The sequence below is a fragment of the Mustelus asterias genome, chromosome 6, assembly GCF_964213995.1.
Source record: "Mustelus asterias chromosome 6, sMusAst1.hap1.1, whole genome shotgun sequence".
In the NCBI taxonomy this organism is placed as follows: Eukaryota; Metazoa; Chordata; class Chondrichthyes; order Carcharhiniformes; family Triakidae; genus Mustelus; species Mustelus asterias.
Window position 1 is genome coordinate 18,361,270 of NC_135806.1, and position 14,996 is coordinate 18,376,265.

At 39.9% G+C, this 14,996-nt stretch overlaps 1 protein-coding gene across 2 annotated transcripts in view; it reads left to right on the top strand.

Moving 5' to 3' along the window:
• LOC144494781 (lysine-specific demethylase 4C-like) overlaps window positions 1-14,996 on the top strand; it is a 386,490-nt gene that overhangs the window by 58,578 nt on the left and 312,916 nt on the right. For both annotated transcript variants that reach the window (XM_078214103.1, XM_078214104.1), the window contains exons 3-4: window positions 4,157-4,332; window positions 9,379-9,493. In XM_078214103.1, coding sequence (XP_078070229.1) covers window positions 4,157-4,332; window positions 9,379-9,493 — 291 coding nt within the window. The remainder of the gene's footprint in view (window positions 1-4,156; window positions 4,333-9,378; window positions 9,494-14,996) is intronic.

Below are 14,996 nucleotides of genomic sequence, written 5' to 3' on the forward strand. Positions count from 1 at the left end.
GAAAGGGCAGGTGAACCACCAGAGGTTGTAGTAGATGTAGGAACTAATGACATGGGAAACAGTGGTCCAGCGGGAGCAGTATGAGTAGTTAGGGTTAAGGCTGAAGAACAAGGGTGGTAAGCTTTGAACTAGTTCCTGTGTCATTATTTGGGCAGGTTAGGCAAGGACACATGACATTTATTATGGCTGAATTGAGGGATGGGTGGAATGGAGGTTTTCCCAGAACATTGGGATCAGCTCTGGTTAGGAGAGTAAAACTTCATCTAAACTGGAGGGATGCCAAGATGCTTATAGGAAGGGTAAATAAGATAGTAAGGAAGATTAAAACTAGTGCTGTGTGTGCGTGTGCTGGTGTGCGTGCATGTGTGCGTGCATGTGTGCGTGCATGTGTGCGTGCATGTGTGCGTGCGTGTCACTTACTGAGCATTTAAAAAAAGGATAATAAAGTATTAGTGTAGTATGTGTGTCACTGTCATTGTTGGGTGAAAGGGGGCAGCAGAACCGATTGTAGGGTAAGATTAAATAGGAAAGGGGAAGTAAAGATATTAAAGTATAACCTGAAATATACTTCTGTGTATGCAAAGTGTAAAAGGAACAAAATGGGCGAGCTATTACTGCTGGATATAAGGAGCAAATAGAAGTTGTAGGCGTGCCTGAAATCTGACTGAAATCCAATAAGTGTGGAATTAACTTGGTGTTTTGTGTATTATGCAAGGACTAGGAAAATTAAGTCGGAGAGGAGGGGGCATTATTTGTTAGAATGCGTATGATTGCAATGGAGTGAATACTGGAAATGGCACTTAATCTCTTTGGAAGGAATTAGAAGATAGCAAAGGCAAAAAATTCGCAATAGAACTATTCTATATGCTGCAGGCCACCAGATAATCAAGGGGCAGGTGGAGCAGATTTGTGTGAGAGGATAAAGTGGATTTGTGCTGAGTAATAAATTGGTGGGATTTCAATCCTGCACAATAGAAATAGCCTGTATGCAAATTGGAAATAGAGGTTGTGAGGAATGTATCTCTAATATAGTAGATTAAGGAACTTGCATTGGGTAATGAAAAATAATGCAGTAATCAATGAGAAAACAATAGCAAGGTAGAAGATCTGGTGATTGTAATATTCCACCAATCAGAGTAAACAAGAGGGTAGAAAACAAAAGGAAGCCAATTCATAAAGCCAATATTTAAACAAGCTGATTTAAAGAACAAGAGAATACATGGGAATGGTGAAATGAGGATTGATACAGAAAGAGAAAGATCTAGAAGGAAGAAAAGTTTCAAAGATACAAAATAAATCTTTCATGGACAGGACAGATGCGGATTGGAAAAGTGCACCTAGTTTGGCTTGGTAGCCGGTTGTGAAAACACTGGGAGCAAGGAGAAAGACATAAATTTCTAAATGTTTACAAAAAGAACAGGATATGAATATTTCTAAAAATGTTGAAGAATGACATTAAACTGAGCATTGGAAAGATGTGTCATAAATGTGGTAGTGTTGCCTTTTTAAGGGGGTGTTCTCTGAGGGTCACGCGTTCAGGCCGGACCCTATGGACTGTACATTATAATGAAAACTGGTGTATTTGTATAACAAGATAGTAGCAGAAACAGGCTTTAGTTTCTATGGGCAGTGGATAGGCCCCAAGTTTGACAGCCACAACCACACTTGTTCTACATGATGGAGTGATTCCAAGGAGTATAATGAAGCATTGTTCTGTCTTATCTCTTGACCTTCGTGTCAATGCTTGATACTTGGCTTTACCAGAAGTTCTTTGAAATGCTTTCTAGTGGATAATTAAAATAACTGTTTATAAATTGATATACTTCGAAGAACTTTTTAAAAAAATTGTCAGGAAAGTAAATTAGTGAGCTCAATCTAATAACACGATACATAAGAACATAAGAAATAAGAAAAGGCGTAGACCCTCAAGCCTGGCCTGCCATTAATAGTTAATTTGCCTCAATTTAACACTCGCTTTCCTTATCCCTTAGGAAATTTGTCTATCTCAGCCTTAAATTTATTCAATGATGGAGCATCCACACCGTGCTGTGTTAAAGAATTTCACAGATTCATATCGATTTGAGTGAAGATATTACTGCTTATTTCAGTCGTAAATGATTGACACCTTATCCTGAGGCTGTGCCCCTGTGAACTAGTTCCTCAGTTGGGCAAATAACTCTGTCATGCCCCTTCAGAATCTTCAATCCTCTGATTCTTCTGAACTCCAGAGAGTACAGTCCCAATTTATGCAGTCTGTCATCATAGGACAGCCCCATCATTCCAGGAACCAATCTAGTGAACCTTTGCTGCACCTTTCATAGATATGGGGATCAAAACTGTGCATAGTATGTCGGTGTGGTCTACTGAGTTTATCCAGCTTTTGGAACACGTTCCTTGTATGACTGCACCCAAAAAATGTTTACTATGTTTGATCATACAATGATGTTTTAAGTGCATTATTAAGATATTCTTTATAAATTCCAGCAATTTCACAGTAACTGATGCCAGGTTAACTGGCCTGTATTTTCATATTCCACCTCTCCCTCATTTCTTGAAAAGCAGTAATATATTTGCAGCAGAATTTAAAATCTGATGAAGCAATTTTTTTGTCATAACAATGAAGGAAACATCTGGAAATATTGAACTTTAAATAAGACCTGTGACATACAAGTCAAAGATGGCTGAGGATGTAAAGTCAGTCACTAGCTTAATTGCTGAGAGATAATGGAATGCCATCCTGTTTCCAGACAAGGTACTTCTAAAGCATCCAGAAATTAATTGCTATCTCCTGTGGAGACAATGTGACATAATGGGAGAAGAGTATCATCTCATCAAGAAATATCCTGAGTAATGTCCAGACGGACTTGTGGATTGTGGATTTCATGTTCCAGGAATATACAAAGACTGGGACAAAAGCCAGCTCTTTCGGCAGCTTTTGTGCTGGCTTTTGTCCCAGTCTTTGTATATTCCTGGAACATGAAATCCACAATCCACAAATCTGTCTATGTGTGCGTGTATGTGTAAATGGGGAGGGGGCAGGGGTGGTGGTGGTGGGTGTGGATGTCTCTGTGTCCGCAGTACTAGAATCTTAAATTGCAATACTTGTAATGCTCAATCATCTGCTCCTCATGAGTCGAGGACTGTTTCGTTTACCTTTTTTTCTACTTCCTTACTTTGTAGTCAGTTCTGACTTCTAATCTGTATGAATGTATGTACCTGTGTTTTATCATCATCTTGCCTTTAGTAGTGAATAAAGGCATTCTATCCTTAACTCAGGAAAACCTGGTTAAATTGGCTCCCTTTAAAACATAAATATTTAACCTGGAAAAAGGTATCCATGAAGGGATGGATCCTTTTTTTCAGATTATTTTTGCGACCAGCAGAGGGGGTTGGATAATGAAAGGGAGTCTGTTCATCCCCCCTCACCCAGGGCATAAACAATTTGGGGTATCCCAGCTGGTTGATAACAAATTGAAGGATCTCGGGTGTGTTATCAGATTTGGAGAACTTTCGCTGTGGACTGGTCATAACAGTTTGTAAGGTGTTTCCTAAAATGTTGGTGATGCTACTTGCAAATTTACTGACATTGAAATACCATCTTGACAAAATGTGCAGTAGAAATGTATTTTTAGTTGAACAATACTCCTGCTTGTATCAAAGCGATTAGTTCAGATCTTGCTAGGTAGATTTGTGTTTTCACGTAATATTCTTTGTGGCACTCTGAGTTGCTGCTTTGGGTATAATGTAAAAGTTTGCCATCTGTTACATCCTCCTTCTCTCAATGCTTGCCCTCCTGCACGCTATCCTTCTCTTCCATCTTCCTTTTTCCCTGACTGCCATCCCTCTCTTGCTCTTCCACTTTCCCATCTCCCTTAGTCCCCACATCTCCCTTCCACCTCTCCTCGATTTTGCCCCCCCCCACACAGTTTCCATTCAGCATTAACAAAATATTGAGAAGAAAAATTGTCATTATAACCGTCGTAAACTTGGACTCAATTGATGTATGATAAATGAGATTGAATTTGCCTATTACTTCCACAAATGCAAAAGAAACCCCAGCAGATTAATATCTGGCAGTGTTAATGCCACTTCAGATTACATCAATATCCTTGGGTGCAGGATTGCTTTCATCTTCTAAAATTTTTCTTTTGCCTAGGTAATTCCACCAAAGGGTTGGAAACCTCGAAGAAATTATGATAACATTGACAATTTGGTTATTCCTGCTCCGATTCAACAAATGGTCACTGGACAGTCCGGTCTGTTCACCCAGTATAACATACAGAAAAAGCAATTGACTGTAAAGGAATTCAAATGCTTGGCCAATAGTGATAAGTAAGTACAATGTCAAGTATATATCGTTACATGTGTTGTCATTTTAATAGTAAGAAAATTCAGAGAAAATACTCTGTGTAAATGTATTTAAAAATACTATCTCATTTAGGCTATCCTCTGCTTAAAGTTTGCATGTTTAATGTACTGCCCTGAAAACGTTGAGTTTCAGCTATTCTGCAGTTACCAAGTATTTTTGCTGCAAACCTTCCTGTCAACATAATTGATATTTCTCTGATGTGGCACACCAGCTGACAGGTGAGTCTGTGAAGCTTAAAACAACTGTTTGGAAGACATTTAAGTAGGAAGCTTACACTAGTTAGCAGAAAACCATTTTATCTTTTGTATGTAACCAAGGTTGGGCGAGAAGGAATAGCGTACGGCTCCAAAGCTGATGTAGCCAAGCACAGGCAAGAAATCCTAGCGGAGTAACTCACTAATGAATACCTCTCACCACTGACCTCTCATGATTTAGCAAGAAAATGGGATCTGATTACTTGATTTATATCTTGACTATTTTGGTGTAGAACAGCATAAGGGAAATGCATTGTTCCAGAATTATTTCACTTAATCACTCACTCCAGCTTGCTGAAGTTTTATTATTGGGTAAAGAAGTTTAATTTCTGTTTATTTTTGGCTGATACTGGCTTTTCGTTATAACACAAATGGCTGAGGTCCCTTTCTATTTAATTTTTAATTTTTTTAAATTTCCCAGTGAAGATGCATTGTCTCAGTTGAGAAGCTGAACCAGTCAATCTTCCCTGGAGAGCTATGTGCTGCTAGGCATGCAAAAACCACTCTTGTGACTAGGTTTATGATTTGAGGAGTACAAATGTGGTTGCTTCTGTTGATTGTCAATCATGCCAGTTTACAGCTTTTATTATGTCCTCTGGTAGTGATGTTTTGCTGGGTTTATTTGAAGACTGAGACTGGTTCAGGGCAAAAATCCTTTTTCCTGCAGGTCAGAGTGTAAAAGGCAAGAAATGGAGATTACACATTTTATATGTGGGATGTGGCAAATGAGGATGATTTGGTGGAACTGGGACATGAAAAAGTAATTTGGAATAAAACCTGTATGGTCAAAAATCAAAGTACTTGTATAACCAGTAGTTGAAATATTCTGATCAATATCAGTGCCAACAATTGGGTAAGGTCCTCCTCATGGAACTCCAAAGATTTCTCTTCGACCTGCTAACTATTGGAGTGGTTGTTAGACAACCAATTTCATTCATTGATAGATATTTCCATGAGTACAGCGAATGATAGAAAATTAAGTTATTGATCTGATAATGCAAAGCTGGATAACTTATCAAGACCAAATCTCAGCAGTTTGCCAAAGATAAGAGTAGATTCACAGAAGAAGCTATTGTTCCACCTTTATTGCTGTCAGTGAAGGCGTCATCACAACATAGATTTACCATTGTTAAGATTCTTTGCATTGTTCCTCATTCGCTGTGTTTACCGACATGAGGCACAAAAACCTCGTTGAAAATGTTCAACCGTGGCTAACAAGAGAGGTCAAAGAAAGGGGCTCATAATTTTGCTTAAAGACTAATAAGTCCGAAGCTACAGAGGAGTTTATAATTCAGCAAAGGAGGACCAATAAAGCGAAAAGAGAATGTGGAAACTAGGAGGATATATATGACAGATTATAATTGTTTCTATAGATATATAAATGGGAAGAGCTTAGTGAAAGTAGATGTGAACCTATTAGAGGCACAGACACGTGAAATGTAATGGGGAATAAGGAAATTGTAGAGACATTAAATAATACTTTGTATCTGTTTTCACGATAGAAGGCAAATGATATTCTGGAAGTAATTGGAAACCAATTATCTAACAAGAATGAAGCACTTAAATCAATAAAGTAATTTCTCTGGTAATATTTCTTTAATGGAATTATGCGGCAATGAATCTTGTGGACCTGATGATCACCATCCCAGGGTTTTAAAAGAGGTAGCTGCAGTTATATACTCATTGTTGGCTCAAGCTTGTTGGGAAGATGAGTGTTTCAATGGATTACATTATAGTGTCGCATGAGTTCCTTTTGCAACCAGGTTACTTGCTTTTACAAGCAATCTGTATTGCTGAATTGAGGCATTAAATTAAACAGGTACTGAGCAGTCAGGAAGGTACCAGGTGATGTCTCACTGCCAGGGTGTGAAAGGCAAGGTTGGAGTACATGCTGAGAAACTGTGCTTTCTTCACTCTCAAAATCTTAGCTTTGTAATTTTTAAGACCTAGAATCACACCTCTGCAATAGTGACTTGATAACAAAGGTTCCGATTGACACTTCAATTTTTTGTGTCCACAAAATAATGCATGCAGGTGTTCAAAATAATCTGAAGGTGACTTGGACATATTAGAACCATAGAACCATAGTGCAGAAAGAGGCCATTTGGCTCATTAAGTTGTTGCATAAGGTTAAATGTCACGGGATCCAGGGTGAGGTATCTAAATGGATACAAAATTGGCTTCTTGACAGAAGCCAGAGGGTGGTTGTAGAGGGTTGTTTTTCAAATGAGAGGCCTGTGATCAGCAGTTTGCCTCAGGGATCAGTGTTGGGTCCACTGTTATTTGTCATTTATATTAATGATTTGGATGAGAATATAGGGGGCATGGTTAGTAAGTTTGCAGATGACACCAAGATTGGTGGCATAGTGGTCAGTGAAGAAAGTTATCTCTGACTGCAACAGGAGCTTGATCAATTGGGCCAGTGGGCTGACGAATGGCAGATGGAGTTTAATTTAGACAAATGCGAGGTGATGCATTTTGGTGAATTGAACCAGAGCAGGACTTACTCAGTTAATGGTAGGGCGTTGGGGAGAGTTACAGAACAAAGAGATCGAGGGGTACATGTTCATAGCTCCTTGAAAGTGGAGTCACAGGTGGACAGATTGGTGAAGAAGGCATTCGGCATGCTTGGTTTCATTGGTCAGAACATTGAATACAGGAGTTGGAACGTCTTGTTGAAGTTGTACAAAACATTGGTAAGGCCACACTTGGAATACTGTGTGCAATTCTGGTCACCCTATTATAGAAAGGATATTATTAAACTAGAAAGAGTGCAGAAAAGATTTACTAGGATGCTACTGGGACTTGATGGATTGAGTTATGAGAAGAGGCTGGATAGACTGGGACTTTTTTCTCTGGAGCGTAGGAGGCTGAGGGGTGATCTTATAGAGGTCTATAAAATAATGAGGGGCACAGATCAGCTAGATAGTCAATATCTTTTTCCAAAGGTAGGGGAATCTAAAACTAGAGGGCATAGGTTTAAGGTGAGAGGGGAGAAATACAAAAGTGTCCAGAGGGACAATTTTCTCGCACAGAGGGTGGTGAGTGTCTGGAACAAGCTGCCAGAGGTAGTAGTAGAGGCGGGTACAATGTTGTCTTTTAAAAAGCATTTAGATAGTTACATGGGTACGATGGGTATAGAGGGATATGGGCCAAATGCGGGCAATTGGGAATAGTTTAGGGTTTTTTAAAAAAAAGGGCGGCATGGACAAGTTGGGCCGAACGACCTGTTTCCATGCTGTAAACCTCTATGACTCTAAGACTGCACCAACACTGCAAAAGAGCATCTTACCCAGGCCCACATCCACCCTATCCTCATAACCCTGCGCATTTACCATGGCCAATTCTCCTAACCTCCACATCTTGCGACTGTGGGAGGAAACCCATGCAGACGCAGGGAGAATATACAAACTCCTCACAGGCTGTCACCCAAGGCTAGAATCGAACCCGAGTCCCTAATGCTGTGAGGCAGCAGTGCTTGCCACCGTGCTGTCCATTCTTGCTGATATGGTGAACTGCTGTAGAGTCTTTTACAATACAGCCTTTTCAGAGTCCTTGCCTGCAAATATGCTGGAGCTGGTCTAGTTTCAGGTCTTTTTTCAAGATGGATCTACTTGTTTTGAGGCCTCATTATTATTTGTTCTGGGACACTTCCCCCTCAGTTTTCTGCTGATATTAAAGCTGGTCCATTCTCTCCCAAGTTCAGTTACCTCTTTTAGATTAGTTGTATAGAAAATTTAATTCCCAGTATTTAGTCTTTAAGTTTATCGTTTTATTCTAGTTTGTTTGACCTTTACTTAAGTCAAATTTTAAATGTCTGTCATGTCATGTGACCAAGTCAGCATCCAACACTTAAATTAATCTCATTGACCTAGACTTGCACCCAGTTTGCTCCACCTCACCTGTCCTCATTAAGTTTTCTATGTTCTATTAACCTTTCCTGGTGATGAACAGCTATGATATCTGATATCTGTCTGTTTTACTTTCTACCAGCAGACATTTCTGTACGTGACTCCTGATGTCCTAAATTAAGCAAAAATTATTGAGGAAATAGCAAGTTAAAACTTGATTTGGCTATGCCACAAAGATAACTTGATATCCGATTTGACAAAGTAATCTTTTATTCTGGAAGAGAAGAGAGTGCAAACAAGTGTCCAGCACGTGGCACCTTCACCTCCAGTTGTCCAGTTGTATGGATGGCCAGATCTGAGTGGTGATTTGTCTTTTTTTCCATTGATGCAGTCTATGACAGTGCCGAAGCAGTTGTCTTTGCCTCTCAATTGATGTAAACTTTGTTTCTGATACTTGGCCATAACAAATGTGCTAACATACATGCGTGGCTGAAATGAAATTAATCTGAGATCAATCTCCCAGCAGAACTGTTGCATAGAGCTTCAACTCTGCTATCAGTGGAATTACTGCTTAACCTCTCTATATTTTTGCATTTTTTTTGAGGCTAGTTCCTTGTCAGATAGCTGAACGATAAACTGACTCCCACCAACCCCTTCCAACTCCTACTTTTGGGAGAGAAGAGGAGGATGAAGTAATGAGGCTGAACTTTCAAAACTGTTCTGTGACAACCCCCAGAAAGATTGCTGAGTCAGTTTTTTGGAGTGCACTGCCTCCATTGATGTTCATGTTCAGGCACTGCTGTGCAAAATATTGAAGTGCTCATATTCTATATTTTTATAGCTTTAAGGTGTCTCTTTCTGTTTTACTTTAAAAGTGCATTCATTTCCTTTTATGTGAAAGCAGATATTGCACTCCTCGACACTTAGATTACGAAGATCTTGAACGTAAATACTGGAAAAACCTGACCTTTGTTGCACCAATCTATGGAGCAGATGTCAGTGGCAGTCTCTACGATGAGGTAAGTGCTTTGTGTGTCAGAAATTAATTAGTCTAGTATTAATGGCACTTGTATGTGTTGCAACTACCAAGTCTGTACTGGATGGAATCCAACGCTAGCCGTAGTACATCACAAATTTGGCAATATGTATTCCTGCAAACTGAATACTCCAAATTTGTTTTGGCCAGTGAGTGCATTCCTGCATTAGCAAGCTTCCTATTGCCGCCAATTTGTTGGTTGTGGATCATAAACCTTGAATGAAGCCCTTGTTTGTTGTTGAGTAGTAATTCCTAGGGGGAGTAGTAATTCCTAGGGGAAGTAAATTCCAGTGTTTGAGGAGTTTCAGGATTTATGACTCCATTCCCTCTATCCCCTAGTGGAGTTATTACCTGAGCATGGTGCATGACTAGCGAGGTATGTCAAAGGGAAAGCCGATAACCTCACATTAGATAAAGAAAGCTTCACTTCATAAATGTCATATAACATTGTATTTTTTCCTCTTGTATGAATAGGAGGCAGACATTGTGCCAATCATAAATTAAACTGGAATGCCTATTTTGCAGTAAAATTATGGTGCCAATCTCTGATTACTCTCTAATGGAAACAGGATATTGGGTACAGATACGTTTCATAGATTTACTTGGTTGAAGCTATAATTAGCTTTGCATTCAGCATATATATTACAAATTTTATTTAGTGTATGCTGAGCCAACACACAAATAATCAATTATATAACATTGGAAATTCTTAGTTTCTGTACTGCTTTCTAATCCTTTTTTTACATTGTACATCATGACCAGCTGAGCTTGCCTCATGGGTAAATGCATTTCATGTGTATGATAACAAGAGTTACAGAGCAAAAGATTTTGGGTTAGATCACTGCTGTACTGAATTAGCCAGTCTCGACTGAAAGACATTACTTTCCTTCCACTTATCTCAGCAGACTCAATGAGTGAAGAGTAGGATAGTGCTCATCCTCATTATTCAGCACTTTACAGGGAAGGCTGAATGATGCTTGTGGAGAACTGTATTGTAGCATTAAACATAGAAACATGAGTATGCCATTTAGCCCCTAATGCCTTCTCCTCCATTCAATGAGAATATAATCGCAATGTAATTCCATACAACTCACTTTTGCCCCATATCATTGGTTAACAAAAAAATTGTCAGTCTCAGTTTTCAACTTATCTGATCTAACACCAATTGCCATTTGTGGAAGAGAGTTTCAAACTTATACCACCCTTTATGTGAGGAAAGTCTGGGCTTGATTTTAGACTAACGTAGATATTGATCTTTGATCTTGAAGAATCCATCCAGAAGCGGGGATCGACCTATGTGCTGGGTATAAAACTGAACTTCTGTCATGGGTGCGTGCAGATGGTTGCCATCTTTGCTGTTCGCTACATAGGGTATGATCTTCTATCTGGAGTTCATGGCCTAGAACCTAATGGCAATGCATCATCTCTTTGGAAAAGGGAACCACCTCTTGATGCAGCTATACTTCCTAGTGACCTTGATCCAGGATAGTGTGCGTATGGTAGCTTGCCGACCAACCCAGGGTTCAAATCACCTAATAGCAGGTTGTGAAACTAAGTTTAATAGATTTGGTAATTTGCACCAGGAAAATTACCATGAAAAGTTGCTATATTGTTAAACCACCTAATTCTGTAAGTCCGTGTGAAGTTTGCACATTCTCGTTAAGTCTGTGTGGGTTTCCTCCCACATTCCAAAGATGTGCAGGTTAGGTGGATTGGCTATGGTAAATGGGTAGGGTTAGGGTTGGGGTAAGGGCCTGGGTAAGATATTCTGTCAGAGTGTTGGCGCAGAGTCAATGGGCTGAATGGCCTCCTTCTGCACTGTAGGGATTCTATGATCCCTTTGGCAAAAGATCTCACCTATATATGACTCCAGTCCTACACTGCAGTTGACTCTTGAAGCCCTCGGACATAAACACTACCGTATTCTGTGCACAAATAATAAAGAAATGATTGTGCATAGCATCCAGGGATGTGAGCGGAGTTCTCAACTGGTACTTAGCTTATACGTGAATACTGCTTCCTTTAAATCTTCATGTAATCTTTTCCTTTATTATAAGTCAACTTTATTCCATTTTTATAAAATGTTCGTTCATTTAAAACACAATTTCAAACGCTGCATATATTTAAATATAGACTGTCCTGAGCTGTGATTGTGTTTGCATTTTTAGATGAAGCGGGAATGCATTACTTAGTGCAGGTGTTAGAGACACAGTGACATACTCTTTGAGAATTGTGTCAAGTACAACAGTTAGACTGCCTCCTGGGTTTGGCTGGGGATACGTTATTCAGCATCAGGAAATTTTTGAATGTGGAACTGTGGCTAGGTTGGGATCATGAAGAATGGCAGAGCATGTACTTGGATTCAAGAATGTTTATGCCACACCAATTGTGGAAGGAGGATTGAGAAGTTTATGGCTGTTTTAGTTGGCAATGATTTTATGTCATTTTTGGGGTATGTAGTGAAGTGGATAAGGAATTATCAAGTCAATTGTAGAATAAAGGAAGTTATTTTAGTTCATTTGTGATTCAGGAAAAAATGTTATTTGATCATTGGAGAAAAAAACATTTGTTCAATGTTCAGTGAACAAAAAATGAACAAACAGTTGGGGTGGAGTAAAACAGACTTGACCAAAGAAGAATAGATTGGAAAAAATGTGTCTGTGAGACATGAAATTGTATCACAAAATAATCTATTGGGCTAATCTTTGTGATTGCCCGAATCTGAGTTAGTGGCATCCATTACGCTGCAAACACAGTTTGAATTTCATGTTTCATGCACAGTAATGTTAGCTGTGTTGCACTCCATTGTTATAATGCACAGAGACGGAGTTGGCCACTGCTTTTATTGAAGTATTGATGACAATGTTTCTACGGCAGAAGAATCAAAGGAGAGATTATAGCTGTGCTATTTCTCCAGCAAAAATGTTCACCATGCAGTGTGTAGCTGTGCAGTTTCTCAACTAATTTTCCAGAACTGTTCAGATCTTAAAAAGCCCTGGATTTATTTGGGCTGCTTCCTTAATGTTCGTGAAATGATTCCAGTTAATAATCTTCAGTTTTTTTCACTGTCACTGCTGGATTGTTTTGAGGCAGTGAATTGTTCTAGCCTGGAACACATTGCCTGAGAGGGTGTTGGAAGCAGTAACTTTCAGAAGGGAATCGAATAAATACTTGGAAGGGAACAATTTCTGGAGCTATGGGAGTAGGAGAATGGGACTAATTGCATAGCTCTTTCAAAGAGCTGTCACAGGCATGATGAGCTGATTTGTTTTCTTCTGTGCTGCATAGTTCCAGGGAATAATCTTTGTTCCTGTGCCAATGTGGGGTGGTGTGTACTTGTAGACAATACTCTTGAAATCTCATCATTTCAGCTAAACCTGATGCCACCAAATTATTCTGACCTCCAAACTGCATAGCTGCAACAACAACATTGTACATGCAACATCCCTGGTCAATAGTGCATGAAGGTGACAAGGCCACACTTGGAATACTGTGTACAGTTCTGGTCACCCTATTATAGAAAAGATATTATTAAACTAGAAAGAGTGCAGAAAAGGTTTACTAGGATGCTAATGGGATTTGATGGTTTGAATTATGAGGAGAGGCTGGACAGACTGGGACTTTTTTTCTCTGGAGCGTAGGAGGCTTAGGGGTGATCTTACAGAGGTCTATAAATAATGAGGGGCATAGATCAATTAGATAGTCAGTATCCTTTCCCAAGGGTAGGGGAATTTAAAACTAGAGGGCATAGGTTTAAGGTGAGAGGGGAGCGATACAAAAGGGCCCAGAGGGGCAATTTTTTCACAGAGGGTGGTGAGTATCTGGAACAAGCTGACTGAGGTAGTAGTAGAGGCGGGTAGAATTTTGTCTTTTCAAAAGCATTTAGACACACGTGGGTAGGATGGGTATAGAGGGATATGGGCCAAATTTGGGCAATTGGAACTAATTTCGTGTTTTTAAAAAAAAGGGGTGGCATCGACAAGTTGGGCCGAAGAACCTGTTTTCATGCTGTAAACCTCTATGACACCAAAGTATAAATTGAAGATGCACTATTTCGAGCTACTGTTGGATTTGTTTACTTATGTAACCCTCCAGCTGCTTTGAAGAATGTATTGTTTCTGCTCTTATTTTGCAAAGTGTGAGCAGGGCTGTAACATTGAACCAAATTATGCCAAATGAAGTTGTAAATTGAAATTTATCCTGAGTGCTCTGAAAGAGTTAGAAGAAATAAAAGCACGTTTCACTTCAGTATAACTAGAACTTCAGACCGAGCCATGAATGGGACACCCTATCGACCAATCACCCCTGGGCTATTCCCAAACCCCTCCCCAAACCACCCTCCAAACCCATGGGCTCGACTCCAAGCCCCCCACTTCCCAATGTCCGACCCCTTCCCTCAGCATCTAACCTTGCTGCATGTCCGAACTCACCCCGATCCGCCCCACCCTGCCCCAGCATTAAACCACAATTATTTTTTTATGCAATAGATACAAAGGCACAAAAGCAAATTGATAAAAGTATTTTCTATTTATTTGTATACATTTATTATATAATTAAAATGTTATCTTATTCAGCAAATGCTTAAGTCTTACCTTTGTCATTTTTAATGGGAGGAGTGATGTTGCTTCCTTTGCTCACAAATCTGTTTAATAGGAGTGTTGCCGGAGAGCTGGATTCTCATATCAGACATGCGCACACAGATACACAGGTCTCTCTCACCCACACACCAATCCACCTCTCACTCACTCACATGCACACCTACCCACCCATGTTTCTCTCTCTCACTCTCGCTCTATCTCTCTCAGCCTCTCACACATTCATCCATCTTTCCCTTTCTCTCTCATTCACATGCCTACCTACCTCTTTCTCAGACATACACACAAACACTCTCACCTGCTCACCGCCCTCCACTCTGACTTCCGAATCAGTCTCTGCTTCCACCCTATTGCTGTGGCCTACCTCGCTCCGCTGTCCGGTCGCCTTCGCTCTCAACCTGACTTAGCTGCTGACAGAACTTCTCTCTATTTCCAGCTTGTCCAATCAGAGGTCTGTTTCTCAATGCGTTTGCTGCTGATAAGCTGACTCGTGCACCTATCAGTAGCCAACGCAGTATGAAAATCGCCTTTGATTGGATTAGCTGGAAGGACAGCCTTTCTCACATTTAAAATGGCTGGACTTGATGAGGAACCTCTGGATGAGTTGTATGAAACCCCACAGTTGCATCGAACCCAATTTGGCAAATGTTGATTAAAATGAATCACTTGTTTACTGAGATTTAACTGGTTTTAGATTTCTTGTCAGAACTAACTTTTGCTAGCTGAGCCACCTGTACTCAATGTTCAATGTAGCTTGAAGATAAAAATCCCTGGTTCCATCCTGAGTAAATTCCTCTGGATTCTGGGGGAGGGATGATGGCTTGAGACAGTGCTGCATGTAAATGGGGGAATACATCCAAATGTCAAGTGGTTTTCATAAACTTTGTTTCT